General features: G+C 39.4%; 1 protein-coding gene across 3 annotated transcripts in view; it reads left to right on the top strand.

The window, feature by feature from the left end:
* The window catches only part of LOC120522912 (sodium channel subunit beta-3-like), a 51,652-nt gene extending 43,235 nt beyond the window's left edge, over positions 1–8,417 (top strand). For 2 of the 3 annotated variants that reach the window (XM_039743689.1, XM_039743690.1), the window contains 2 exons: positions 7,451–7,507; positions 7,616–8,417. In XM_039743689.1, coding sequence (XP_039599623.1) covers positions 7,451–7,507; positions 7,616–7,687 — 129 coding nt within the window. In that variant the 3' untranslated portion in view covers positions 7,688–8,417. The remainder of the gene's footprint in view (positions 1–7,450; positions 7,508–7,615) is intronic. The other variant, XR_005632532.1, reaches the window with a different exon arrangement.
* Positions 8,418–27,816: the final 19,399 nt, after the last annotated feature.

Here is a 27,816-nt window from a genome sequence, read left to right as displayed (position 1 = left end):
AAATAAAATACTTTGTATATATACAGTATATAACAAAACAAGTAAAAACTGAAAAGTTGTGAGTGCATATGTATTCATTGCGATAAAAACTTCTAAATAAGATCAGAAGCCTCATAATTAGTTGATTAGTTGATTAGGATTCACCTGTTTGAAATCAAAGTGTCACATGATCTCTTTTATGATGTCCATTTAAATAAACCTGTACTGAAAGGCCCCTGACTCTACAACACTATGCAAGAAACATGAAGACCAAGGAGTACTCCGAATAGGTCAGAGATAGTGTTGTTGAGAAGTATAGATTAGGGTCGAGTTAAAAAAATCCCAAACGTTGAATATGCCACGGAGCACCATTATATTAATTGTTACAAAATGGAAAAAATATGGCACAACTACAGACCTGATAAGAGAAGGCTGCTCACCAAGACTCGCAGACTTGGCAAGGAAGGCATTAATCAGAGATACAACAAAAACACAAAGGATAACACTGAAGCACCAACACAGTGGAGATGGGAATATCTGTCCATTGGACCACTTTAAACCATACACTCTATGGAAAAAAAGCCATTGCTTAAAGAACCACATGTTTGAAATTTACCTAATAGCAAGTGAAGGACACCCCAAACAGATGGAAGGTAAAGGTTTTCCGATCAGATGAGACTAAAATTGAACACTTTTGGCCATCATGAGAAACATCATGTGTTGTGCAAATCCAGCACTTCCCATCACCCTGAGAACACTATTCCCAAAATGAAGCATTATAATGGCAGCATCATGCTGCTGGGATATATTTCATTGGCAGGGACAAGAAAACTGGTCAGAATTGAAGGAAATATCATATCCTAGGTTTATGGATTGTACTTTAAATGATATCTCAATTTTAACCTTTTCTACACCACTCCTGGGGGGTTTGTTTTGTTCTGGACGTGCTTTGTCATGTCAGAGAACTGGGACTTCATGAACTATTCAGGAGAGAGTGCATTTCTCTTTCTTATTTATCCTTTCTACCCCAGTAATTGCTAAGTGCCAACATAACAATAGGCTTTATAACCATAACACCTGACAACACTATGAAATCTAGGTCAAAGCTATATGTATGTAACAATGTACTACCTTAACTTAAGACTACATAATGTGAACAAAAGTTCAGAAGAAATGTTTTTATGACCAAACAGTGATGATTGTGACCTATACTGTAATGTCAAAGGTCACAATCATGAATTAAAGAGAAAGATTCTCTCACTTAACAGGTTTAAATGCCAAGATAGATACTTTTACAGAAGGCTTACTTAGCAAGTAAGGGCCAGCTTTGGTTGCAATGGGATTTGATTGGCCAAACTCCAGTTCTACAAAGAAAACTAGGGGTGTGGGAATCTTAATACACAGACCTATTCCATTTATAGTGTCAGACTTTATGTATGATCCTGAAGGGCAATATGTCATTGTGATGAACTATTTATTTTATACTAAAGTGATTCTGATAAATACTGTATCTATGCACCTAACATGGATGACAGACATTTCTTCCAAAATCTATTTGCATCTTTTCCTAATGTGAACACTCATAAAATTATAATGGATGGAGACTTTAATTGTTTTTTTAAATCTACACCTGGATAGGTCTTCAGCTATAGTGGCAATAAGATACTGCAAAATTAATTACACAGTTTGTAATGGATCAGAACCACGGAAGTAAAAAATGCATCCTCAGAGGTCTCTGCAGAAATACTCTGGGAAACTGAAAGCATTTTCAAGAGGACAGATTATTTCATATCTCTCCCACAAAAATAAACCGGAAACCAAGAATGCATCAGAGTTAATCAGTGAAATTACCAGAATAGATTAAGAACATGGCAGGTTCCCAAATTAGGCATTTTATAGAAAAGACAGGTTTTGCAATCAGCAAAAGCTCGTTTTTAAATTGTGACATCATTATTATAAACATGAAGAGAAGGTCAATAATATTTTAGCCCTAGAAATCCACAAGCAGGAAGTCCACAATGTAAGAACAACAATTACCAACACACACTCAGATAAAATCATTGACCATAAAAATATAACCATCACATTTCGAGAGTACTATAACTCCTTATATTCTACTCAGTCTAAAGAAGATAAGACACAATGTAATGAGTTTTTGAAATCATTACAAATACCACAGTTAGACACTCGGATGTGCCATAGAACTGGATAAACCTATGACACTCTCAGAATCACTAGGTGCTTTAAACTCATTTCAAAGTGGGAAAGCATCTGGCCCTGATGGCTACCCAGTGGAGGTTTATAAAAATATATATATATATATGTTAGCTCCACTATTATTAGCAATGTTTAGTGACACTAAAGACAACAAAATTGTACCTGAAACTTTTTGCCAATCATTCATTTCTGTCTTTCCTTAGAAAAATAAGGCTTTACTACAGTCTGCATAATACAGACCAATCTCACTCCTGAATAATGACGTTAAGATACTCTCCAAAGTTCTAGTCAGAAGGATTGAGAAAGTGCTTTCTTCTTTAAAATCACAAAACCAAACTGGATTTATTAAAGGCAGGCACTTAGCTTCTAATATTGAACGTTTGTTTAATGTAATCCATCCATCCATTTTCTAACCCGCTGAATCCGAATACAGGGTCACGGGGGTCTGCTGGAGCCAATCCCAGCCAACACAGGGCACGAACCAATCCTGGGCAGGGTGCCAACCCACCGCAGGACACACACAAACACGCCCACACACCAAGCACTCACTAGGGCCAATTTAGAATCGCCAATCCACCTAACCTGCATGTCTTTGGATTGTGGGAGGAAACCGGAGCACCCGGAGGAAACCCACGCAGACACGGGGAGAACATGCAAACTCCACGCAGGGAGGACCCGGGAAGCGAACCCGGGTCTCCTAACTGCGAGGCAGCAGCACTACCACTGCACCACCGTGCCACCGTGCCACCCTGTTTTATGTAATATATTCACCAATTAAATTTAACAGCCCTGAGACCATACTTTATTTGGATGCAGAAAAACCATTTGATATGGTTGAATTGGACTACGTGTTCACCACATTGCACACATTTTAGGTTCGCACAAACATACACAAACATATGTGCATGGAACAAACTATTCTATACCAGTCCAGAAGCCTCAATTTAGATTAACAACATTATTTCAGACTACTTCAGACTAGAACCTAGTACTCAACAAGAATGTTCCCTGTCATCACTGATCTTTGCAATTGCCATTGAGCCATTGGCTGTTTTCTTTAAAAATGCATCAGAGATAAAGGGGAAAGACTTGAATAGAAAATATCACTATGTGTAGATGATATGGTATTGTATATATATCTAACCAACAAAACTCTGTTCCAGCAGTCCTAAAAGCAATAGAAAATTTTCAAACAATATTTGAACTCAACATCAATTTTAATAAAAGTATGCTTTTTCCAGTGAACTCTCTGGCACACAGTGATAGGCTGGTCACCTTCCCATTCATCTTAGCAGATCAATTTATATATCTAGGAGTAAAAATCACAAGTAAATCTAAAGCTATTTTTCAAAAACATTTTGCTGTCTGGTTGGAAAAAATTAAACAACACGTTAATAGATGGTCTATCCCCATCTCACATTAACAGGGAGAATCAACACTGTTAAGATTAACATCCTTCCCAAGCTTTGTTTTCTATTCCAAATCATCCCCATATACATGAGCAAGTATATTTGTTAAGAAATTAGATTAAATCATAACCTCATTTACTTGGAATTAGACATATCCAGGCATCCAAAGGGTGTCTCTTCATTGACCTAAACCAGAAGGGGGCATGGCACTACCTAGCTTTCAATTTTATCACTGGGCAGCATATAGGCAGGCCATAAAGAATTGGACCTCGACACAAATTGATGAACATTCATAAGCTTGGTCTGCAATTAAATTAAAATATTGCAGTACTTCTTTATATTCCCTGCTCTGTGCTCCAGTAAATACAAACCCAGTCAATACACTAATATCATCAATACACTAATAATCCAATTACTCTTCATTCACTCAAAATATGGAACCAATGTAGGAAGTAGTTTAAAACATAGAACCTTTTTATCTGTTGTGCTACACATGACAACCAGTTTTTTCCACTCTCGTAAACATACACAGTATTTAAGGTTTGGAAAATGTCTGGGATTAAAACATTTAGAGATTTGTACATTGATAATGTTTTGCATGCTACAAGCAAGTAAGCTTCAAAGCTTAACTTCTCATTAGCACAATTTTTACACTAATTTCAAGCTAGAAACTTTTTCTAAATTGAACCTGCGAAATTTTCCTCACCTTCCACCTATTTCTATTCCAGAAGAAATATTGATCAGTCTTCAAAACTCAGATAACATTGCTACAATTTATCAAAACATTTCAAAATCACTGCCTTTAAAGATCCAAGGGTACAATGGGGAAAGGATCTTTCACTTAATCTTTCAGAAAAGGAGTGGAAGGTAGCCATGTACATAATACATTGTAGCTCCATATGCGCAATTTGAAATTGGAAAAAAATAAATTCTCGCTCAGAAGATTTGTTCAAAACCTTTTAAAAACATGGCAGGATCTAACTAATAACATTTTAGAATAAACTTCTACTGTATATTGTGGAAAAGAATACTCTTCTTTCCTTGGTGCTTTTAAAGATTTGCTTAGTCAGTTGGCTCTCCTCTCTTTCTTTTAGGTGAAGGTTAAACTTTGGTTTGTTAAGTTTGATTTGATTGTGTGAAATTTGCTTTTAATTAAAAAAAAAGATTTGAAATTGGGACAAAGGTCCACTTTCCAGCAGAACAATGCCCTAAACATACTGCTAAACCTACACTAGATTGGTTTAAAGGGAAAAATTTCAATGTATTGAAATGGCCTATTCAAAGCACAGACCTCAATCCAACTGAGAATCTGTGGCATGACTTGAAGAGCGCTGTAAACCAATGCAACCCATCTAAACTGAAGGAGTTGGAACAGTTTTACCTTGAGGAATTAGTGAATAGCCCAATGCCTAGGTGTGCTAAACTAATAGAGGCATTCTCCAAGAGACTTAGAGCTGCAATTGATGCAATAGGTGGCTTTACAAAGTATTGACTTTGGGGTTGAATATCTATACACACTCTGGATTTCTGTTTTTTTCTTCTTAATTATTTTTTGTGTCACAATGAAAAATATTTTGTACTTTCAAAGTGGTAGGCATGTTGTTTAAATCAAATTGTGTCAACCCCTCTAAAATCCATTTTAATCCCAGACTGTAATGAGACAAAACAGGACAAACACCAAGGGGGACAAATATTTTCTTAAGGAACTGAATTTAGAGTTCTATTTTTTTTTGGCACAGATAAATAGTTTTGCAATGCAGTGGAACCTCGGTTTACGACCATAATTCGTTCCAAAACTCTGGTCGTAAACCGATTTGATCGTGAACCGAAGCAATTTCCACCATAGGATTGTATGTAAATACAATGTATGTAAATACAGCTTACTCGCTGCACAGGAAATGCACAGGGAGAGACTGAATGTGTACAAACCTAAAGGGAAACTGGCTTGTTCGTATACCGAGTGTATGGTCGTGAACCGAGGCAAAAGTTTGGCAAACGTTTTGGTCGTAAACCAAGTTGTACGTGTACCGAGACATTCGTGAACCGAGGTTCCACTGTACCAGGTCTTTAATGATGGTGTCTGATGCTGCCTTTCTCAGCCTTGCTGTTAGGGTCTTTGCTGTTCCCCCTGCAACTTCATGGGTAAAAGAATTGCACTTTCTGGCACTAGAGTGCAGGAGCTTTAGTTCTTGAAGTAATGGCTGATCCTCTGTCTTCTCAGACTGGGCTCAGTCACTGGCACAGAACTTGGCAGAGTGGATTGTAGAGCTAGTTGTGTGTCCAGCACCAAGAGAAGAGATTGTTCAGCTCCCTGAAAAAAAGGGCATAGCTAATCAACTTTCAGACTTCAGGAAGAAAGAAGATGACTGCAGCTAGATTTTTAAGGAAGATGCAACCTTGGTGATTGGATCAAGGTCACATCCAGGTACAGAACCAATGCCTTCTTATAGGAGAGTTATTTTGTTCATCACATTCAAGCAGGTTCAGTTTGTGGTCACAAGCCCAAGATGAATGGATTCCTTTTGTCTGAAGGAGCCTCTACAAAGGTGCAAGTTCAACTCTGATTGACACTTTTGTTATCAGATGAAGTGCAGGGCTGCCCAAATTGTTAGTAAAAGCTGTAGATCAGCCATTCATTCTGGAATGCAGTTAGGTGCTACGAAAAAGCCTAGAAAAATGGATTATGCCCACTTTGTCTTTCATGACTTACATGTGTAATTATCATTGTCTACATTTCCCGCAGCCAGACATTGTCCAGAAGCAAGTAAAACAACTAATAGAATGTTGGGTAACGTAGCTGTCTGTGTGAAGTGCAAATCATGGGAGCTTCTGCTTAGGCGGTGTAACGCACTTGTGAGAGCACAACATCAATACATTATAGAGCAGTATTCTATATTCCAATAGCAATATAAGAGTATTAGAGAAAAATCAGAAAAGAACTTCTAGGCTCCCTCTAGAGCTGCTCAATTAATGTTTGAAAACAAGGTGTTTTGGGATTGGTAAGTTAACCTGAAAGGCCTGTTGTCATGAAAATATTTTCTATTTTTTTATATTTTGGAGTGCATTCAATTAGTACCTAATAAAGAAAATGTCCAGAATTCTTCTATAAGTACTAACAATACAAGAGAAAGTGGTGCTGACTCTGGTGATAATAATATAGCACAACAGTCTTTTATTCTCAACTTAAATAATTATTTCTCCTGAGGTAGTAAAATATTTAGAACAAATACAAATTATGTTGGCAGCACTTCAAACAGCAGTCCCTGAAAGTAGGGCGTATGAATTCTGGCAGCTCCCACAGGTGACCCCCACAGAATCCAACAGGGCTGCCCCATGGCACTAGAGGTCCCAGTATGCCCTGTTGATGTCTGTGAGGGAATCCTAACCCAGGGATGCTGCCATCTAGCATATTAGGGAAGAAAATATTCACCAGTGCTCATTTCCCTCAATCCTTTCGTTGTACCTCCTGCCCGAGTAAGGATCCTTGTTCAGTCATGTGTGCCATCTATTGCACTCTGTTTAATTTAGTTTGGGCTTCCTTTTTTCAGGAGTATTTTGTACATTTTAAAATGTATCCTGGCCCTCCATATACTGTGTCAAGCACATAGACCATATTGATGCATTGTTGGCAATTTTGTATGCAGTAAATGTAATCACAGTTATAGGCAACTGTTGAGGACTGATAAACTGTTTGGAGAAGTTTCCATTGTGCTTGTTGATAGACTTCTGTGTATCTAATTACAATGACATTTCGGATTATGTTACTTACAGGAGGTGATCAGGACAGGAGAAATAATGTTTTATAGAATATTTTATCAACTGAAAAATATATTTCTGCATTTTAGGAGAATATGTATGTTGATGGAACAATGGAGGACACTATCCATTGCGATGTGTACCAGGTATTGAAATGATCATTTTGCAAGTACTCAGTAATCATATAGACATTGTATACTACATTTAAAAATAGCAGCAATTTTAAAACTCATTTTATTCCTTTTATCATTAAGGAACTTATCATCACAAAGACTCCGGTTTATGACACACTGTTGGTAAAATCTTCAAACCAAGACCATCACTAAGAAAATCTAAAAATAAGCAATAAAAAACAGCAACAAAAGAGCACCTAAGGTGAGCTTAGAGAGCAATTCTGTTAAAACAATGAACATTTATATAAGGAAACTGCCACAAACCCTTACAGAGATTGTGACTATGACTTGAATCATTTGTTCAGACTTGATTTTCTAAATATACTATATATTGTATTCTGTTTAAGATCATTTTTGATTGCCCTGCCATGATTTTTGTGGCTTTGACTAAGGTGTTCAACAGTAAATCTCAAATGACCAGTTTAAGTCTCCAAATTGTCACAAAGTCTTCAAGTTATCCCTCTGAAAAACAATATATAAGCCATTCAATTTGTAAATCACTGAATATAAGCAATATGGAAAGGTAAATCATCTGACTGTGTTTAGGTTTCGTGATATTAAGGTGATCGTTATGTATTTTGACATTTGGTCTTATCTTAGAATGGCAAAATGTTTAATATTATAATCATTTCTATTCACAAATTTCAAGTGCTATTTCATCATTAGATTTTTTTGCTAAGATTTCTTCATTAAATGTAAAATATGTACTCTTCTGTATATCATGTTAGGTAACAGTATTTTAATCAAAACAGCAAATTCTGTTATCCTTTAATTTACTGCTTCAAGGACCAGGAATATTGCTTTTGAATGCAATTAGTTTACTGATACACACAAATCAAATGTTGTGCTTTTTATTTTAGTACAATAAATCTTTTTAATGGCACTTGTAACAACACATTTCTTTTACAAGACAAGACCCTGTGATTCAACTGATGTTAATACTGTATACTTCATATATGTAGAGAACCAATTTGCTTGAATTTGAAATACAGATGTCATCTAATATTCTTTTTTCTTTTTCCTGAAACTTTTATATGTGAGGTTGGTTTCTCAATAAATTAAAAGCTACTTTTGGCTGACATTCTAAATTGTTTCAATACTTTTCTCCTGAAGAAAACATCTTTTAGCACTCTCAAGTGGTTGGACTGTAGTAGAGGAACAGCTGAGCAAAACTGATCCTTGGGGCTGATGGTGTGGAAATTTGAGCTTCTGGTAATGTCAGCCTGGTGAAATAAACCAGCAATGATGGGTGCACAAGGATGTGCTGGGAACAGCTAATGAAATACACTTTTTGAGTTTAGTTCAGATGTCACCAACATCTGCATATTACAAAAGGTAGACAACATGACTAAACCTCATGTAACCCTAATTCCATACTTTTCAAATAATCAGTTTCTTATTGAGGTTGTTTTCCTATGTTTAAATTAATAATGCATAATAAAACAAATTTGTTTATCCTGTTGTGTCAAACAGTATACCTTATTACGTTAGTTATTTAACAGTATAATATAAAGTAATATTAATGAAGTGTCTCATATAAAACAGCACATATTCTAAAAATTCAGTGTTTATCTAAACTTCCATAAAACAATGGTAATGCAACATTTTGTAATACAATATCATTTCAAGTGTTTATTATACACCTCTGCGGTGGGTTGGCGCCCTGCCCGGGATTGGTTCCTGCCTTGTGCCCTGTGTTGGCTGGGATTGGCTCCAGCAGACCCCCGTGACCCTGTGTTCGGATTCAGTAGGTTGGAAAATGGATGGATGGATATTATACACCTCACACTAACTGCCCAAGTCCGTCTGCACCATGTGAGCAAGAAATTGTAAAAGCAAAATGAATAATGTTAAGCCTTTATCATAGTGCTCTCAAATGTACTTGTAAATTAATGTAATTAAAACAGAAGAACAAAAGGAAAAAATTGCCTGAGAATGGCCTTGTCTAGTATAGCTGCTGAATAGTTTTAAAATATTAAAAGAAAAAGTTGCAACCTTGTGGATAGGACCCAAATACTCATTTTTCCATAGATATTCACAATAAATTGTGCTGAAATCAAAGGTCAGGTCTTAGGAACAGAAATTACCAAAATAAACCATGTCTTTTTTATATTGAAGCATTGACATTAGATATACTGTAGATTAAAAAATAAATAGCTATGTTATAACCTACACTTTCAGCTAGAAGAAATGTAATAATTATATAAGAAAGTCACTGTGCACAATACAAGTCATCCACCTTATTAAAAGGACAAGTATCTGTGTAAGTGTCACTGTATCTGTGTGTCTGTCTGGTTACTAAGATTAGGAAGAAAAATATAAAAATAAGAAAAACAACCAGAAGAAAGGTAAAAAAAAATTAATGATAATAAAAATACCAAACAAAGGTCTACAAATATTAAAATTGGTCTTATGGGCTTATTCTGTTGTCTCACGTTATATGCTAGCAACAGCAGCATTGTAGTAACTTTTTTGCACCTGGTCAGGCCACATGAATGAGGTTTATAGCTATAATGCTAATGACTAATAACTTTGAATGGCTGGTAATGAATTAGTAAAAATAATGATAAATCGACATGCATGTCAGGAAAACAAAGCACTAGCATGACTGGTCTAGAGTCACTGAACTAGGCCAATGTGGTAGCAACCACCATCACATTATCCCAGAATAACTATTTGACTGTAAATGTGGTCAGTTGGATGAGCGATGCCAAGAGCAAAATGGGTGGCTGTATCCGAAGAGCAAAAGGCCACCGTGAAGGAAAGGGATCAGCTGTGTATTATTGTACCAGACCAAATAGGCAAGCCACATACCAAATAAAAAACACGAGGTCTACTTTGATTATGTAGATTTCAACACATCTTAGACAGGAGGCAGAGAGATTCTAATATAAAAAATAAGAGAAACAGCAACACTATTAAACTGAAATCATTTCTTTTTCCTCTCTAACAGTAGTTTGCCTATAAACCCTAAATACTGTAATTTTACTAAGATTTTCTTTTTCCACTACAAGTAATTATAAACAGATAGGCATTGATTAAAAAAAATCTAATTTCTTTTTAATTCTCCAGAAAATAGCATAAATAAGTAACTTTTATCTATATGTTGTGGACACTTGGGGGCGCTGTTGCCCCATGAAACCCAACAAACAGCTACTCTGGACATAGGTTTAAAAACACTAAGAAGCTTTTTAATTTCTTTCTTCTCTATGGTGCCTCCAAAGCACCACATCCACAATACACACTAACCAACACAATACATTTCCTCCACTCCTCCCAGCAAGCTCTGTCACACTCCCTCCCAACTCTGGCTCCCTTGCTGGGTCTCCAGTAATCCTTTATATAGTTCTTGACCTGGAAGTGCTTCTGTCCTTCCATCTCCAATGACTTGGGAGTACTTCCGGGCTATATCCCAGTGTATCCCTGCAGTGTCATCTGGCGCACCCACGGTTCCCAGCAAGGCTGTAAAGCCGAACTCCATATCCCATTGTGCCTTGCAGGAAGCCGGGGCACCGCTATGCTGCAGGGAAGTCACCATCTAGTGTCCTGGCCGGCCGTCCATCACAATGTAAAATTTTTAACTTCTAGATGCGATTCTGTAATGTACCAGATTTTGGACTACTTTCCAGCTCTGTTAATAAGACAAAAACATTAATGTATAATGTTAAGCTACACAAACTACATATTTTATTTCCTTTTGACCACTCCACTCCAAATGGCCACACCTCCCTCCATTAGTTGCTGTTCCTATTGTTTAATAATAAATAAACCTTTAGTAATAGTACAACATAAACTACTAATTACATGTATAAGAAACTGCTTAATAAAGTACACACAAAAAATGTAATATTGAACATGTCAATCCAATTTTTCAGCAAATTTTCTAGAAAAGATTTGTGAATGCCTAGGATCCTCAGTTTTATTGAGAAGTCATTATACTGTACAAAATGTATAAACTGAACACTTTTTGTAGTCAGGAGACATTCTAACAGCAAGACAAACTATTGCTGGAGTAATACTTGTTAGTGCTTAAGGATCTGCAAGTGTCTGTGATGTTTGACAATGCCAGTGCTCATGGCTGTCATAAAATACTAAACAAGATGCCAAGAATCTGTGGTGGGCAGGTGCCCTGCCCGGGGTTTGTTTACTGCCTTGCACCCTGTGTTGGCTGGGATTGGCTCCAGCAGACCCTCATCACCCTGTAGTTAGGATATAGCGGGTTGGATAATGGATGGATGGATGCCAACAAGAAAACCCACTGCTCTTGTAAAGATTGTTAACCAACACTTTCATTGCAGGTTTGCAACAGACCATGTGGATGGTCCAGCAGGCAAAAGGAAGAATGCTTAGTAAAAAAGAAGGTTTGAAGTTGTTAATACAAATGAGACATAGAATATTTGACATAAAAAAACTCATAAGCGACTCATAAGAGTCATCCAAGACAAAATATGTGGTGGAATTATAACTGTTTGGGCCCACTTTCTAGTTTCAGGACCCGGGCAACTTAAATCCTGGATTGTACCAGTAAATTCTGCAAGGCAATGTTCCAAATCCTTAAACAAACTGTATCTTATTAGAGTGTGGGTCATGTAGCATGGCAGCAGAAGAATTTTAGAAAAATGACAAAAAAAAAAAAAATCATTACATGATCGAATTAAAATTTTGAGAAACTTATTAAAAAAGACCAATAATTATAGAGTTGAAATAATTCTGTAGGGGAGAATTGAAGTCCATGAGAAGTACCAAGAAGAAGAAAATATTTGAATTAATATTAATATTTGAATTAAGTTATTGCTGCAAATCTGAAATTAATTTTTGCACTGGTAGAGTTACTGTAACACAAGTTTTAAAATCAATTTTTATGATAAACAGCGAATGTTTTTTCAATAAAGATATGAGAAAGTAAGTTTTTTGTGTGTGGTTTGTTTATAAGGGAAGTTCACTGTTTATGGGCTAGGAAATTATTAAAATTGTCAGAGGTGGCTGGGGTGGCGACCCGGCTGGGACGCCCAGGAGGACCGAAGGAGGGCTTACGCCTTCCCCAGACCATCTGGGGGCGACCACCCTGGTTCCTTTGGGGGTCATGGGTACAGAGCTTTGAAGCTCCACCCTGTAGGGGCCCGTGATCACCACCAGGGGGCGCCCCCATGCCTTTGGAGCCCTGGTCCTCAGCACTTCCGCCACACCAGGAAGTGCTGGGGGGGAGAATAACAGGGACACCCGGAGTACTTCCGGAGATGCAGCCGGCACTTCCGCCACACAGGGGCGTGTCAGCGGGTGATTGCTGGAACCCACCTGGAGCACATCCGGGTGATAATAAAAGGGGCCACCTCCCTTCATTCGAGGCGAGAGTCGGGAGTGGAGTGGACTGAGCTTGCTGGAGGAGGCAAGGAGGCGGCCTGAAGAAGAGAAAGTAAGGCATTGCGTGGCCAGGACTTTGGGGGTTTTGTGGTGCACTTGTGACTGATACTATTGTAAAAAAAACGTGTTTGTGGGTGAAATGAACATGTCCGCCTGTCTGTGTCTGGGCCATCTTCCACAAAATACAATGGCCTGCATTGTTAAGTCAAACCATTTTTTATCCATGGCTCTTGTAAAAAATGCATACTTTAATAAGCTTAAACAACAATCCATACTCATCAAAAAAACTTATTTGAAAACCATACCCAACTTCACAATCTTATAAACACAATGTATGCCCTTCCTGTGACAGCAGCAGTACTCTAAATCAAGGGCCGGCATTATTTCAGTTGTTCACAAAATACATGGATTTTTTGTTTGCAGTTTGAAGTGAATGAGGTTAGAATATACCAATGAGTGACTTCCAGCATGGGCATGTATTTCAAAATGACAGTAGTAATAGATGATGTATCTGCAATGAATATATGGAAGATTTGTGCTGATAAGAAGTCATTTTTTAAACCCATAGCTGTTTAGTAAAACAGTTTTTCAGAAATGAAATGTTAACTATGACAAGTTTTGCAATGTAACTTTAAAATACTTTAAATTACTCTTATTACAATTTATTTGTCAATTCTCTGTAGGTTCTCTGGTGTCCTTCCACTTTCTAAATGCCTACTTTACTTGGCATGTATAAACTGGCCAGGTGTTAATGAATGCATACAAAAATGTGTCCCAAGGAGCATCTTCTTCAGTGTTCTTATTGTTTAGTGTCTAATGCTATGAGAATGAGCCTCTGACAACCAAACAGCTCAGGAAACTAGGTGGGTCAATGGATGGATTGATTATGGGTAATGTTGGGTTCTTATGCTGTTGACAACACTGTTAATTGATTACATTTTTAATTCATTCATTAATTAATTAAGTCACTTCAAAAATAGATTTTATTTTGGGAAAACTATAAAATGATGCTGTTTAGTCGTTAAACATGTGTGGAGGTGGAAGTGCTGTGAAATATAGTGGGGGCTGAGTGAGAAAGAGCGAGAGAGAGCTCAGCTGACGACACCAGGAAACATTCCACACAGTGTTCAGAAGCAATATCTGCTCAAAGTCATTGAGCCTTCTTCCACAGACAAATAAGAACCTGCTTCTGTGAGCCATTGTAATTCAGACATTATGGCTTTGTGGCTGGTCACCAGCATTTGCCACACTGCAAATCTATTGATTAAAATGGCTTGTGAAGTGAATGAGCTGAGTGCACAACAAAATATTTGGTTTAGCCAGCAGGATTCACACTGTGGAGTGGTAAAGTATGGAGGCAGAGGCACTGTGAGTCTGGTGGGGGTTGAGTTAGAGAGAGAGAGCTCAGCTAATGTTACCAGGAAGAAGAACAAACTGCTAGTCAAGGTCAAAGAGCAAACTTTAGCTCAAGCCAACAAAAACTGCTTCTGAGAGTTGTTCTGTTGTATTTTGGATGTTTTAGGTTCATGGCTGGCCACTGGCACTTGCCACAGGGCAAATCTGTGAACTGAGATGGCTTGTAGTGTGTGTGACCCATAGACATCACAATAACCATGATATAAAAAGTCTTGATATAAAAGCACTTCAAAAAACAAATCACCACTAGGATTTAGTTTGGCATCAACTCTGTGACATTTCACAACAATACTTTTAATAAACAAATACAAACTTTTATAACAAAGTACAAATCAATGCAGTGATAGTAACATAGCAAGTAAAACAGTGTGTTCCACCTACACTATGTGAAAGTCAATACTCAACCCTCATCCAAAAAGACAGCCATGTGCTTCCATAGTCCCATCTAAAACTGTTTGACTACACATTTTGATTTACACTTTGGTTTATGTTACTTGGTACTTTTTTATTATATTTATTACAATCATACAAGCAGATCAAACTGCTTGTAGAGGAAGGTCAACAGTCATAGTAACACTTTTAAGAGTAAAAATTAAGGAGGAGAATCATTTTCTCCTCCAGTGCATCCGGAAAGTATTCACAGCGCATCCCTTTTTCCACATTTTGTTATGTTACATCCTTATTCCAAAATGGGTTAAATTCATTTTTTTCCTCAGAATTCTACACAGAACACCCCATAATGACAACGTGAAAAAAGTTTACTTGAGGTTTTTGCAAATTTGTTAACAATAAAAAAACTGAGAAATCACATGTACATAAGTAATCACAGCCTTTGCTCAATACTTTGTCGATGTACCTTTGGCAGCAATTACAGCCTCAAGTCTTTTTGAATATGATGCCACAAGCTTGGCACACCTATCCTTGGCCAGTTTCGCCCATTCCTCTTTGCAGCACCACTCAAGCCCCATCAGGTTGGATGGGAAGCGTCAGTGCACAGCCATTTTAAGATCTCTCCAGAGATGTTCAATCGGATTCAAGTCTGGGCTCTGGCTGGGCCACTCAAGGACATTCACAGAGTTGTCCTGAAGACACTCCTTTGATATCTTGGCTGTGTGCTTAGGGTCGTTGTCCTGCTGAAAGATGAACCGTCGCCCCAGTCGGAGGTCAAGAGCGCTCTGGAGCAGGTTTTCATCCAGGATGTCTCTGTACATTGCTGCAGTCATCTTTCCCTTTATCCTGACTAGTCTCCCAGTTCCTGCCGCTGGAAAACATCCCCACAGCATGATGCTGCCACCACCATGCTTCAATGTAGGGATGGTATTGGCCTGGTGATGAGCGGTGCCTGGTTTCCTCCAAACATAATGCCTGGCATTCACACCAAAGAGTTCAATCTTTGTCTCATCAGACCAGAAAATTTTGTTTCTCATGGTCTAAGAGTCCTTCAGGTGCCTTTTGGCAAACTCCAGGCCGAGCTGCCATGTGCCTTTTACTAAGGAGTGGCTTCCGTCTGGCCACTCTACCATGCAGGCCTGATTGGTGGATTGCTGCAGAGATGGTTGTCCTTCTGGAAGGTTCTCCTCTCTCCACAGAGGACCTCTGGAGCTCTGACAGAGTGACCATCGGGTTCTTGGTCACCTCCCTGACTAAGGCCCTTCTCTCCCGATTGCTAAGTTTAGATGTCCGGCCAGCTCTAGGTAGAGTCCTGGTGGATTCGAACTTCTTCCACTTACGGATGATGGAGGCCACTGTGCTCATTGGGACCTTCAAAGCAGCAGAAATTTTTCTGTAACTTTCCCCAGATTTGTGCCTCGAGACAATCCTGTCTCGGAGGTCTACAGACAATTCCTTTGACTTTATGCTTGGTTTGTGCTCTGATATGAACTGTCAACTGTGGGACCTTATATAGACAGGTGTGTGTCTTTCCAAATCCTGTCCAATCAACTGAATTTACCACAGGTGGACTCCAATTAAGCTGCAGAAACATCTCAAGGATGATCAGCAGAAACAGGATGCACCTGAGCTCAATTCTGAGCTTCATGGCAAAGGCTGTGAATACTTATGTGCATGTGCTTTCTCAATTTTTTTATTTTTATAAATTTGCAAAGATCTCAAGTAAACTTTTTTCATGTTGTCATTATGGGGTGTTGTGTGTAAAATTCTGAGGAAAAAAATAATTTCATCCATTTTGGAATAAGGCTGTAACATAACAAAATGTGGAAAAAGTGATGCGCTGTGAATACTTTCTGGATGCACTGTATATAAAAGTTTTTTTTCTAAAATAATATTGATTAGATCCTGCCAGGTTTTTAAAAATTTCTGAACAGATCCACTCAGTGAAAAATTGATTTTTTCCAATTTCAAATAGTATATACATCTTAAAAGAGTTGGGCTAGGATTCTTCCAATTACAGAAGATAAGTCTACATGCTAGTAGTGTAGTAAAGGCAATTATGATTTGTTCGACCTTCTCCACTCTAAGACCACCTGGGAGTGCATCAAACAGGGCTGTTAATGGATTAGGAGTGATTGTGGCCGTCTGAGGCCGTCTGATAGGCATTTCAATATTTTGGTCCAGAATGATGTTAATTTGGTACATGCCCAAAACATACTGTATGTCCCAGTGAGGCTGGAGCTTGATTGCAATGTCCGCAGGTTGGATCTTGCCCTGCAAACATTTTGGATACTTGTAAACAAGATAGATGTGCTTGACAAAACATTTTGAGTTGAATAAATGTATGCTTTGTACATATGGAGCCAAGATTAATTCTGTGCATAAGATATCCTTTTCCCACTGTGTTCTAGGATATTTGAAAGAAAGAAACTTTAAAATGGTTTTATATGTTATAAAAATGGTGTCTTAGTCCTCAAGACTGATCAATATTTCTTCTGGAATAGAAATAGGTAGGATGTGAAGAAAATTAGGCAGATTTTGTTTAGCAAAGTTTCTAATTTGGAAATAATGAAAAAATTGTGTTGATGAGAAGCTAAATTTAGAGTTTAATTGTTCATAGGATGCAAAGACTTTATCTACAGTATGTACAAATCTCTAAGTGATTTAATCCCATACGTTTTTCAAATTTTAAAAACTGAAAATTTGAGAGGGTGGAAAATGGTAGTTATCGTGTAGAGGTGCCACAGATAAAAACTTCTCTATCTTGAAGTGTTTCCTACATTGGTTCCATATTCTGAGTGAATGAAGGACAATTGGGTTGTTAGTATTTTGACAATAACTTGTATTTACTGGCACACAAATCAAGGAATATAAAGAACTAATGCAAGATTTTATTTCTATAGCTGAACAAGCTTGTGTGTGGTCATCTATCTATGTCAATGTCCAGGGGCCTCAGGTATAAACGGTGTCTATGCACATAAAAGTTGCGTAAGAACTTTTCCATGTTCAAATCACGATGTATACAGTAAACCCTCGTTTACCGCGGTTAATTCGTTCCAGACTCTACCGCGATAAATGAATTTCCGCGAAGTAGGATTCTTTATTTATAAATCTAATATTTTCGCAGTTAGAGCATAGAAAACCTGTTTACGACCTTCTAAATACGTTTTTTAACATTATTAGAGCCCTCTAGACATGAAATAACACCCTTTAGTCAAAAGTTTAAACTGTGCTCCATGACAAGACAGAGATGACAGTTCTTTCTCACAATTAAAAGAATGCTAACATATCTTCCTCTTCAAAGGAGTGCGCGTCAGGAGCAGAGAATGTCAGAGAGAGAGACAAAGAGAGACAAAAGCAAACAATCAAAAATCATTACGTGCTGTTGGGCTTTTAGTATGTGAAGCACAGCGATAAAGTGGCTGCAAGGAAGGGAGCAATGTGAAGGTAGTCTTTCAGCATTTTTGAGAGGAGCATCCGTATCCTCTAGGCAAACAGCCTCTGTGCAAACAGCCCCTCTGCTCACACCCCCTCTGTCAGGAGCAGAGAATGTCAGAGAGAGTGAGAGAGACAGAGAAAAGCAAACAATCAAAAATCAATAGGTGCTGTTAGAGCTTTTAAGTATGCGAAGCACCGTGCGAGAAGCATATTGTATATCATTGAGAAGTTTTATCTAATACATAATACGTGCTCTGATTGGGTAGCTTCTCAGCCATCCGCCAATAGCGTCCCTTGTATGAAATCAACTGGGCAAACCAACAGGGGAAGCATGTACCATAAATTAAAAGACCCATTGTCCGCAGAAATCTGCGAACCAGCGAAAAATCTGTGATATATATTTAGATATGCTAGAGATGAGCCCCACTACCGTGGTATCATCAGCGAATTTAACAATGGTGTTATTGTAGTGGGCAGGAATGCAATCATGGGTGTAGATAGTATAGATCAGTGAGCTCAGCACACAGCCCCGTGGGGAGCCAGTGCTGAGGCTGATGGGTGTGGAGAAGTAGGGGCCCACTCTAACCCTCTGAGTGCGGTCACTCAGGAAGTCCTTGATCCAAAGGCAAGTGGAGTGCGGAAGTCCTGTGTCTGACAGTTTGGTCACCAGTATGTGGAGTAAGATTGTATTAAAGGCAGAGCTGAAGTCTATGAAGAGCAGCCATGCGTAGCTCCCCTGCTGCTCCAGATGGGACAGAACAGCATGGAGAACAGTAGCCACAGTGTCCTCCATAGACCGGTTTGCTCGGTAGGCAAATTGGTGCAGATCAAGCATGGCAGGAATGAATGACATGATGTGGTTCCTGATGAGCTTATGAAGCACTTCATAACCACAGGGGTCAGTGCAATTGGCCTGTAGTCATTAAGACTGGCGATGGTCTGTTTCTTGGCCAGAGGCACTATGACGAGGATTTCAGGCTGGATGGCACAGTGGACTGAGACAGAGACTTGTTTAATATCCTGGTGAAGACCCCAGCCAGTTGGTCTGCACAGTCTTTCAGCACGCGTCCTGAGATGCCGTCAGGTCCAGCTGCCTTCCGTGGTTTGACAGCCCGCAGCCTGCGTCTCACCTCGTGCTCCTCCACTGTGAAGATGGGGCTGTTGTTAGTATCTGGATGGGGTCTGGCTGTTTCTGGTGGATCCACTTCAAACCGGGCAAAGTGGTGTTTCAGTTCCTCAGCTTGCAATAAATCACCTCCCACAGCTCCGGGACTGGTCCTGTAGTTGGTCATATGCTGGACACCCATCCACACTTGCATGCCGTTGTTGCTATCCAGGTGTTCCTCGATCTTCCTTTTATAGTCTGACTTGGCCTCTTGAATGCCCCTCTTTAGGCTGGCATGGGCTGTGCTGTAGAGGGCCTTGTCACCAGACCTGAAGGCAGTGTTCCTCTCTTTCAGCAGCCTCCAGACTTCCCTGGTCATCCAGGGCTTCTGATTGGGATAGACCCAGATATGTTTATCCACTGTGACAGTGTCTGTGCATTTCTTAATATAACACAGTATGCTGTCACTAAACACTTCAAGGTCTGGGTGTGCAAAGATGTCCCAGTGGGTCCTACTGAAACAGTCCTGCAGCTGCTGAGAAACTCCATCTGGCCAAGTTTTAACTGTCCTTGTACTGTTAGGGACAGTTTTCCTGAGTGGGATGTATGCCAGAGTGACCCAAGTGAGGTAGCGGTGTAGCCCTGTTTACTGTTTGTGTAGACTTTATCCAATGTGTTAGCTCCTCTGGTGGTACACTTGATGTGCTGATGGAATTTAGCACAGGTTTTAAATCCACATGGGTAAAGTCCGCAGCAATGATATACACAGCATCGGAGTGCTTGGTCAGCTGACTGCTAATACTGCGGTGTAAAAGTTCAATAGCCAAGTTTGCATTAGCGTCTGGTGCTATGTAAACAGCGATAATCAGGACCACATTAAACTCTCTAGGGAGATATATGGGTCTCCATCTAACACTCATATACTCCAGGTTCGGGGAGCAGTAACTGTCTACAGTCACTATATTTGTACACTAGTTATTATTTATGTACACACACAGCCCCCCTCCTATGCTCTTACTGGAGTCTCTGGTCCTGTCATGGCACTGTGCAGTGTAGCCTGTTAGATGGATAGCAGAGTCCTGGATCAATGAGTGAAGCCAGGATTCTGTGATCAACAGAATGCAACTGTTCTTTAAAATGTTATTTGTTGCCACCTGTAGCCTCAGTTCATCGATTTTGTTGATGAGAGATCTGGCATTGGTGAGAAAAACACTGGGGAGTGGTGGTTTAACAGGCTGCCTGCGTAACCTCACTAACGTGCCAGCCATGCAGCCTTGCTTTTGTTTTCTCTCTCTGCACCGCTTCCATCACCTGCCCACGGGGATGATAATCCACGGAGAGCTGGGACTCCTCTCTATATCTGCTGGAATGTCATGGGAGTAGAGAAACTCAGATGAAACACTCCCCTCGCTGCACACTCCAATTTTGAGAAGTTCCTGTATGCTGTAGATGTTGTCAGCTTAACAAGATAAAGGTAAAACAAGTAGTAATACTAGCACACACATACACACTAAACACTAAAACGAAGAGTTCCTGTGTGTTTAGCCATTTTTTTTTTTTTTGATCCACATCCCTGATGCGGCTTTATAAATACACTGAAATTAACCTCATATTGTGTATTAGTTTAATGCATCTGATTGTAATTAACCTGCAACAATATAATGGTCCACAGAATGGTCAAACTATTCTAAATACCATAGCTGCTTTAGCGTTGTTATTCTTACTGCACCTTCTTCTTCTTTCAGGTGCTCCCGTTAGGGGTTGCCACAGCGGATCATCTTTTTCCATATTACTCTCACTGCACCACTTGGAGTGTTTATATCACTGTTTCTGAGTGGGGAATCACAGCTGTACAGCAGCTGATCAGAAAGAGAATTATCGGTTTACTGCATCTAGCACCTCAGCCATGCTGTCTATTGAACTGCTCTCATGCGGCAAACGCTTCAGAGCCTTTCGTGTACTGACCTCGCGGTTCAGAAACAGTTTCATCCACAATCAGTCCATCAAGTGCTCCTTGTAGAACTGTTTGTACTTACTAGTACAATCACCTCACTGCGTATTTGCATATGATGACGATATCATTTTTAAGATGAAATGCAGCAAAATATGTTTATTATATTATACAGTGTAATAACTCCAAAAGGAGACAGCACAAAGGTTTGGGGTTTTCCGGTCCCGTATATTGTAGACGATCCACAATAATCAACAAAAAGAAAAAGCAGGTCAAACATAAACTAAACAGTTCAAATGCGAGACGCCGAAGCCTGGCGTCGGTGGCCATTTTATGAGGGAGGAGCCGGAAGTGGAGGAATGCTGGGAAGGAACCGTGAGGGATGCTGGGACCAATGACGTCAGGACAAGATGGCGGAGGAAGGGCGGAAGTAAACGTACTGTGGGCAAAGCCGGCTTAATGGCGGCGGAGCATCCTTTTTTCTGTAAGAAAGCACAGGGAGAAAGTTAGTACCCCGCCATTCCCTGCCAGCGAATGTGTTCCCAGTTGTGTTAAAATCCGTCCGCGGCCTCCTACTCACACGTGCGTGACAACAGATAAAACTTTAACTTCATTTAAATAATCTATATTGTTAATAATTAAACATGTGAGGACACGGTGCCACAGCACTAGCGAGACACTGGTGCTCCATTCATGGATTGTTCCTGCCTCGCGCTGTATTCTTGCTGGTGCTGGCATGACACTGAAAGGATAGAGGGATAAAATAATTAAACATGTACTACGAAGATATTTCAATGTTCCTTAAACGTTTTGAAGAATCAGCGTTCTAAGCTTACAGATGGCTTAATGTCTATTACAGATCTGATTGTTTGGCGATTGGGTATTTGGAGAAAGAAAAGTAAGGATGGAATTGGGGGTTAGTACGATTGAAAGAGACAGTACTGCTACAATAAGGTATTTCATCAAAGGTCGCGCATGCCGAGGCAAGCATCTTGTATGAGACATGGGCAATCACTGCACCACCGTGTTCCCATGTTTAATAACATGCTTTACTTCCTATCATCATGAAAATAATATCACATATACATCTCCGTATTTTAATTATTCAGAGAGCTGTAATATCATCAATGTAATGGATTCTGTGTCCTGTCAGAGGAAGAGAAAGCCTGGAAGCACGTAGTAATTCACACACATAGAGCCATCCATCCATTTTCCAACCCGCTGAATCCGAATACAGGGTCACGGGGGTCTGCTGGAGCCAATCCCAGCCAACACAGGGCACAAGGCAGGAACCAATCCTGGGCAGGGTGCCAACCCACCGCAGGACACACACAAACACACCCACACACTAGGGCCAATTTAGAATCGCCAATCCACCTAACCTGCATGTCTTTGGATTGTGGGAGGAAACCGGCGCCCGGAGGAAACCCACGCAGACACGGGGAGAACATGCAAAGTCCACGCAGGGAGGACCTGGGAAGCGAACCCGGGTCTCCTAACTGCGAGGCAGCAGCGCTACCACTGCGCCACCGTGCCGCATAGAACACATAGAGGATCAAATACAAAACAAAGCATTTAATGTGCTACTTTAATTACAATGGGATTTGAGAAACTAGTAACTTAAATGATTTTAAGATGACGTTTATGATGTTCTACTTTAATGACAAAATAAACTATGTGATTAAAGTGGGAATTTCAAGATTAAAACTGACATTTTGTGCTTTTTTCCCACTGTGTGCCTTTTTTTTTCTGTGTACCCTAATAAGCTTTCATTTGACACTTAGATGGTGGGCTACGACTCGCCTTTTCACTGTGACTTTGATATGTGACAACTTCTTTTTTATTTTGGGCACTGTGCGACTTGAGCTTTCGAGTTTCTCCGACACGCTATGTCACTCGATCAACTTCCTTTTGTTGTTTATACCACTGTTTAAACCAACAAATAGTACTTTTTGTTCTTGCCTCCACTTGGTATTTGCTGACATTCTTCTTTTTTCCCTTGTGCTTTTGAGGTATCACTCATTGCATGGCTGCACTGGGGTCCTAATCTGGATCCTGAGTTGGTTTGTGGTGGGTGTGGCAATACACTGTATCAGTGTGTGCTCTTAACCCCTCTCTCTCCTCTTTTGCCATTGTCTTTTCACAGAAGGCTGAGCTTAAGGGCTATTTATATTGATCTGTATATTCACGGAGACGTAATTCTGGGAGGAGTTGGGGAGGGACAGCAGGCACGTGCACATGCGTTACTTTTCACACTGACCAGAATTTATGGAGCGGAAGAATGTGGAAGTTGGCGTTCGCACAGATTTATGTATCTGGATTTTTTTGTGCGTAAACACATTCCCGCTTTTGTCCGCACGCAATGTTATAGTGTGAATTCTACGCACGGCGTTATGCATGAGGCCCCAGGTTTTTATAGCTAGTATATTTGCCACCAAATAATAAATTTAAAAGTTAGGGATAGCCATGCCACCTTCTGCTTTAGGTTATTGTAGAGTTGCCTTTTGGATGCATGGATGCTTTGAATACGAAAGAGGTTATGATTTAATCTAATCTCTTTAAAAATTAGTTTGAATGTATATGGGGATGCTTTAAAATGGAAAAAGAAGTTTAGGAAGGATATTTATCTTGACAGTGTTAATTCTCCTTGCTAAAAAGAGATGGAGGGTAGACCATCTACTGTATGCACATCTTGCTTAAGTATTCCCCGGAAACAGCAATGAGAAGTCAAACAAAATGACACCTTTTATTGGCTTGCTAAAAAGATTACAAAATGCAAGCTTTTGAAGCAACTCAGTAAACCCCCACCCTTTCAGGCAAGATGTATTCAAACAAAATGTTGTTGAAAAAGAGCTTTGTGATGATAAAAGGGATGATATCCAATCCAATGCTGTGTTCTAGAGAGTTCACTGGAAAAAGCACACTTTTATTTAAATTAATTTTGAGGCCAAATATCTTTTGAAATTCTGCTAGTGCTGTTAGGACTGCAGGCATAGTATTTTGTTGATCTGATATATAAAGTACCTTATCATCTGCATCTTTATATATAATACGCTACCATGGCTGTCCGTTTGTCTGTCCAAGATTTTAAATCACCTGTAGCTCGCAAACCATTTGACCTATTGACCTGAAATTTGGTACACATATACTACGTGACGTCTACTATCCACTTTCGGGGTGACGATTAACCTCCAAGGTTATTCCTCTTGTTATTTTTATTTTATTGTAGAATCAACTGGGCGGCCATGCTTCTCTTCCCTACCACCTTTGCCGTCACTTCCTCGACCTCTTCATATCTTAAATGATTCTTGAGGCAGATTGAAGACTTAAGTGCCAGCCTGATTGAAAAATGAAAGAAAACATTGAAAAATGAAAACAAACGCTGACATAATCTGTTTTAATGCAAAAAGATGCAGACGAAAGAAGAGAAGAAGTGGGCCACTAGGGTGGAGAAAAGAAGAGCTGCTCAGGAAGCAGCAAGCGCATCAACTTCTGAGCAAATGAATGCTAAACATATAAAGAAAGAGTATGAAAACTATAAATGCTCAAGTGTGACGGACAGCCAGGTCCCATGCCCGGCCGGGACGCCCCTGCTGCATATGTTCCGGGGGATCTACCATGGACAGCTCAATACCTCCCCCGGGACGCTTGGTGGCAGTATCCCTGGCCGTTGTTCATTTCCCAGTCTCCCACGTGGCTCCATGGGACATGGAGTCCTCCACAGCCTGGTTGCTGCCGAGAGCCAACAACCCGGATGGACGAGTTATCAGCCCCAGTTATCAGGAAGAGGACGAGGTTGCCTGGGAGGAGTGGTGGTGCCAGGAAGGGTTGTTTGAGCTCTGTGTAAAGTGCTTTGGGACTGTGTTGGGCCTGTGGGACACGGGGAAGACATGTGCCCACGGGTGAAGAAAAATAAAAAGCCTGTTTGTTTTACACGTGCCTCTGCGTAAGTCTGTGCTGGGTCGGGTGCTATATAGCGCCTTTTACACAAGTCAAGTGTATTCATTGCATGTTATTGTGATATTTTCTGTTCTAGTCCTTCTCTGATAATCCCCTTTATCTAAGAAGCATTTAGAAAGTGAACAGCCAATGGCTCTGTGGTGATTGCAAATAGCAGTGGTGACAGGGGGCATCCTTGTTTAGTACCACATTCTAGATGGAAGTAGTCTGAAATAATGATAATATAAACTGAAGCTGCTGGACTGGTTTACATTGGTTTGATCCATTCACATATGTTTGGGCCAAACCCAGATTTGTGCATTGTAGTGAATAGGTGGTCCCATTCAACCATATTGATGCATTTTCTTCATCCAGAGATAATACGATCTCTGGGATGTTAGACTTTGTGGGTGAATTATTACATTAAACAAGCATTGAAGATTGGAAGCTAAGTGTCTGCCTTTAATAAATTCGATTTGGTCTTGTGATATTATCAAAGGAGAGAGATTATTTAAGACTCTGTAAACCATAAGCAGTATTTTAAAGTCAATTCTGAATGACACAAGTAGCCTGTGTAGTGACATCAAAACTGGAGAAATGTGTTCGGATTTTCTTTTCCTAGTTAGGATTCTAGCAGCTGCATTCTGCACTCGTTGCAGTCGATTTATGTCTTTTTTGAGTAGTCCTGAGAGGAGAGCGTTACAGTAATCTAGTCTACTGAAACCAAAAGCATGTTATCATTCCAAACAAAGTCAACAGATAGAAACCGTATCATTTTACATTACATAAAGAAGAAGCACAGTTCCATTATTTTGTTAAATTATTGCATATTTTACTAATACAGTATATAATTACAAATTGTACTAATATATAATTAAGTGATTTAGTTTTCACTATTGACATCACTATGCTGTTACTTTAAGTTTTAAAATTATTTTTTCTGCCTTTAAATTTTAATCAGAGCAGAGAACTTTAAAATCAATTATATATTTTTGGAAATATACAAATGCTGTCTGAGTGTGTTGGAAAAGTAATGAGAAAAGCTGAAATGGTGTTAAATGGTGTAAAAAGACAAGCTGCCATTTAATTTGTTCTTGAGCAGTTTGCATTTGCTTGTTTTTGTAGAAACCTTTTTTTTTTTTTTTTGAAGCTAAACAAAAAAATAATAACCATGAAGACTATGTAATAGGAAATGGGATTAGACTGAGGTTATGTCTGAAATGGATGGTGTGCCTTTTCCTAGAAAAGCTATAAAATGGATGGATCGGGGGAAAATTCAGATGATTCAATAGTTTTCTGATATGTTAGGTGGCAGTGCTCCTGGGCTGGTACACACATGCATACATCCTCAAGGTATTTTTGGAATTGTAGTCCTGTTGGGCATCCCTGCTGTGTGCTAAGGGTGCCACCGGGGGCGCTGTAGGGGAGAACTGTCCCCACTTTGATGGGCTTTCAACTGACCTGGAAGTGTTTCCACAGTGCAATATTGTAACACTGGAAGTGCTCCTGGATCCAACATAAAAAGAGGCAAACCCACCTTCTTTGGGAAGTTGGAGTCAAGTAGAAGAGGGCAAAGCTCACCTTGAAGGAGTGGAGAAGAAGGGAAGAAGAGGATTGTGCTTGTGTTGTAGTTGTTATTACAAAGAAAGTTACCTTTTGTTAAATTAATTTATTATAACAAACCTTTAATTTGAACATGAGGCTTTTGTCACTGTAGTCATGTCTGGGTTTTGGGGTTCTGCAATGCACCCTCCTGGTCACAACTAATATACTGTAAGTCAAAAATTAACAGTCAAGATATATTATATATTGCACAACAACCTCTCTAGCTGTAGCCACTCTCCACCCATCCTACTCAAATCACCCTGTAAGAGAGGCACTCAAATGATTGAAAGTCACTGTTGATTGTGAAAACTGGAGAAAGAAGCTCCATCAACTTGACAAGTCTTTAAGTGAAGAAGAGACAGCAAAAGGGAGAAATTAGAAATTTAAAACTGGCAACCAAACAACTAGCTCCCAACCAAACCCCAGATTACTGTTACTTCTCACTGATGGAGATTGACAATCCACTGGACAACTCTTCGGAAAGGACAGTTAACTTTCTTTCTTAGAGAAAGAAACAAATTTAAAATGTGCAGGTATAGTGAAATTCAATTAGTGCTTAAAACTGAAGAGAAAGGACTATATGAAATAATGTTCTTTACTTATTATTTTACTTTGTTGTTATGTTTTTATGATAGCAAGTGTTTTATGATAATGTGTCTGACTTTCTGAAAGTAAGCATATACTGTATATTAAGGGGAATGTATAAATAGTGTAAAATAGGCATTGTACCTTTAGTATTCAGAGTATTTGGAAGAACTTTATTTTAGTTCTATTCAGGGGTGTGCAATTTGTGACGGTGTGTCTTGAAGATATCATAGCAATGTACTTGTAACCGATTATACATGAATGCTTTGCTATAATCCACATCCCCATTGAGTGTGAAGCTGCTTGCTTCTGATGTGGTTTAGAAGCAACACCTTTGAATGCAAGCTGACACTCCTAATATGGTTCAGAAATACAATTCTTACATGCAGAGCATGCTTCAATACTATCTGTGATGCCAGGACCATGGATTTACTTGTATGAGCTCTGAATAGACAGAGACAGGTAGAATATAGAATAGGTTTTAGAAGCAAA

Source organism: Polypterus senegalus, chromosome 2 (assembly GCF_016835505.1).
Source record: "Polypterus senegalus isolate Bchr_013 chromosome 2, ASM1683550v1, whole genome shotgun sequence".
NCBI classification, from domain to species: Eukaryota; Metazoa; Chordata; class Cladistia; order Polypteriformes; family Polypteridae; genus Polypterus; species Polypterus senegalus.
Note: the sequence above shows the minus strand (reverse complement) of the source record. Positions and strands in the feature narration are given on the sequence as shown.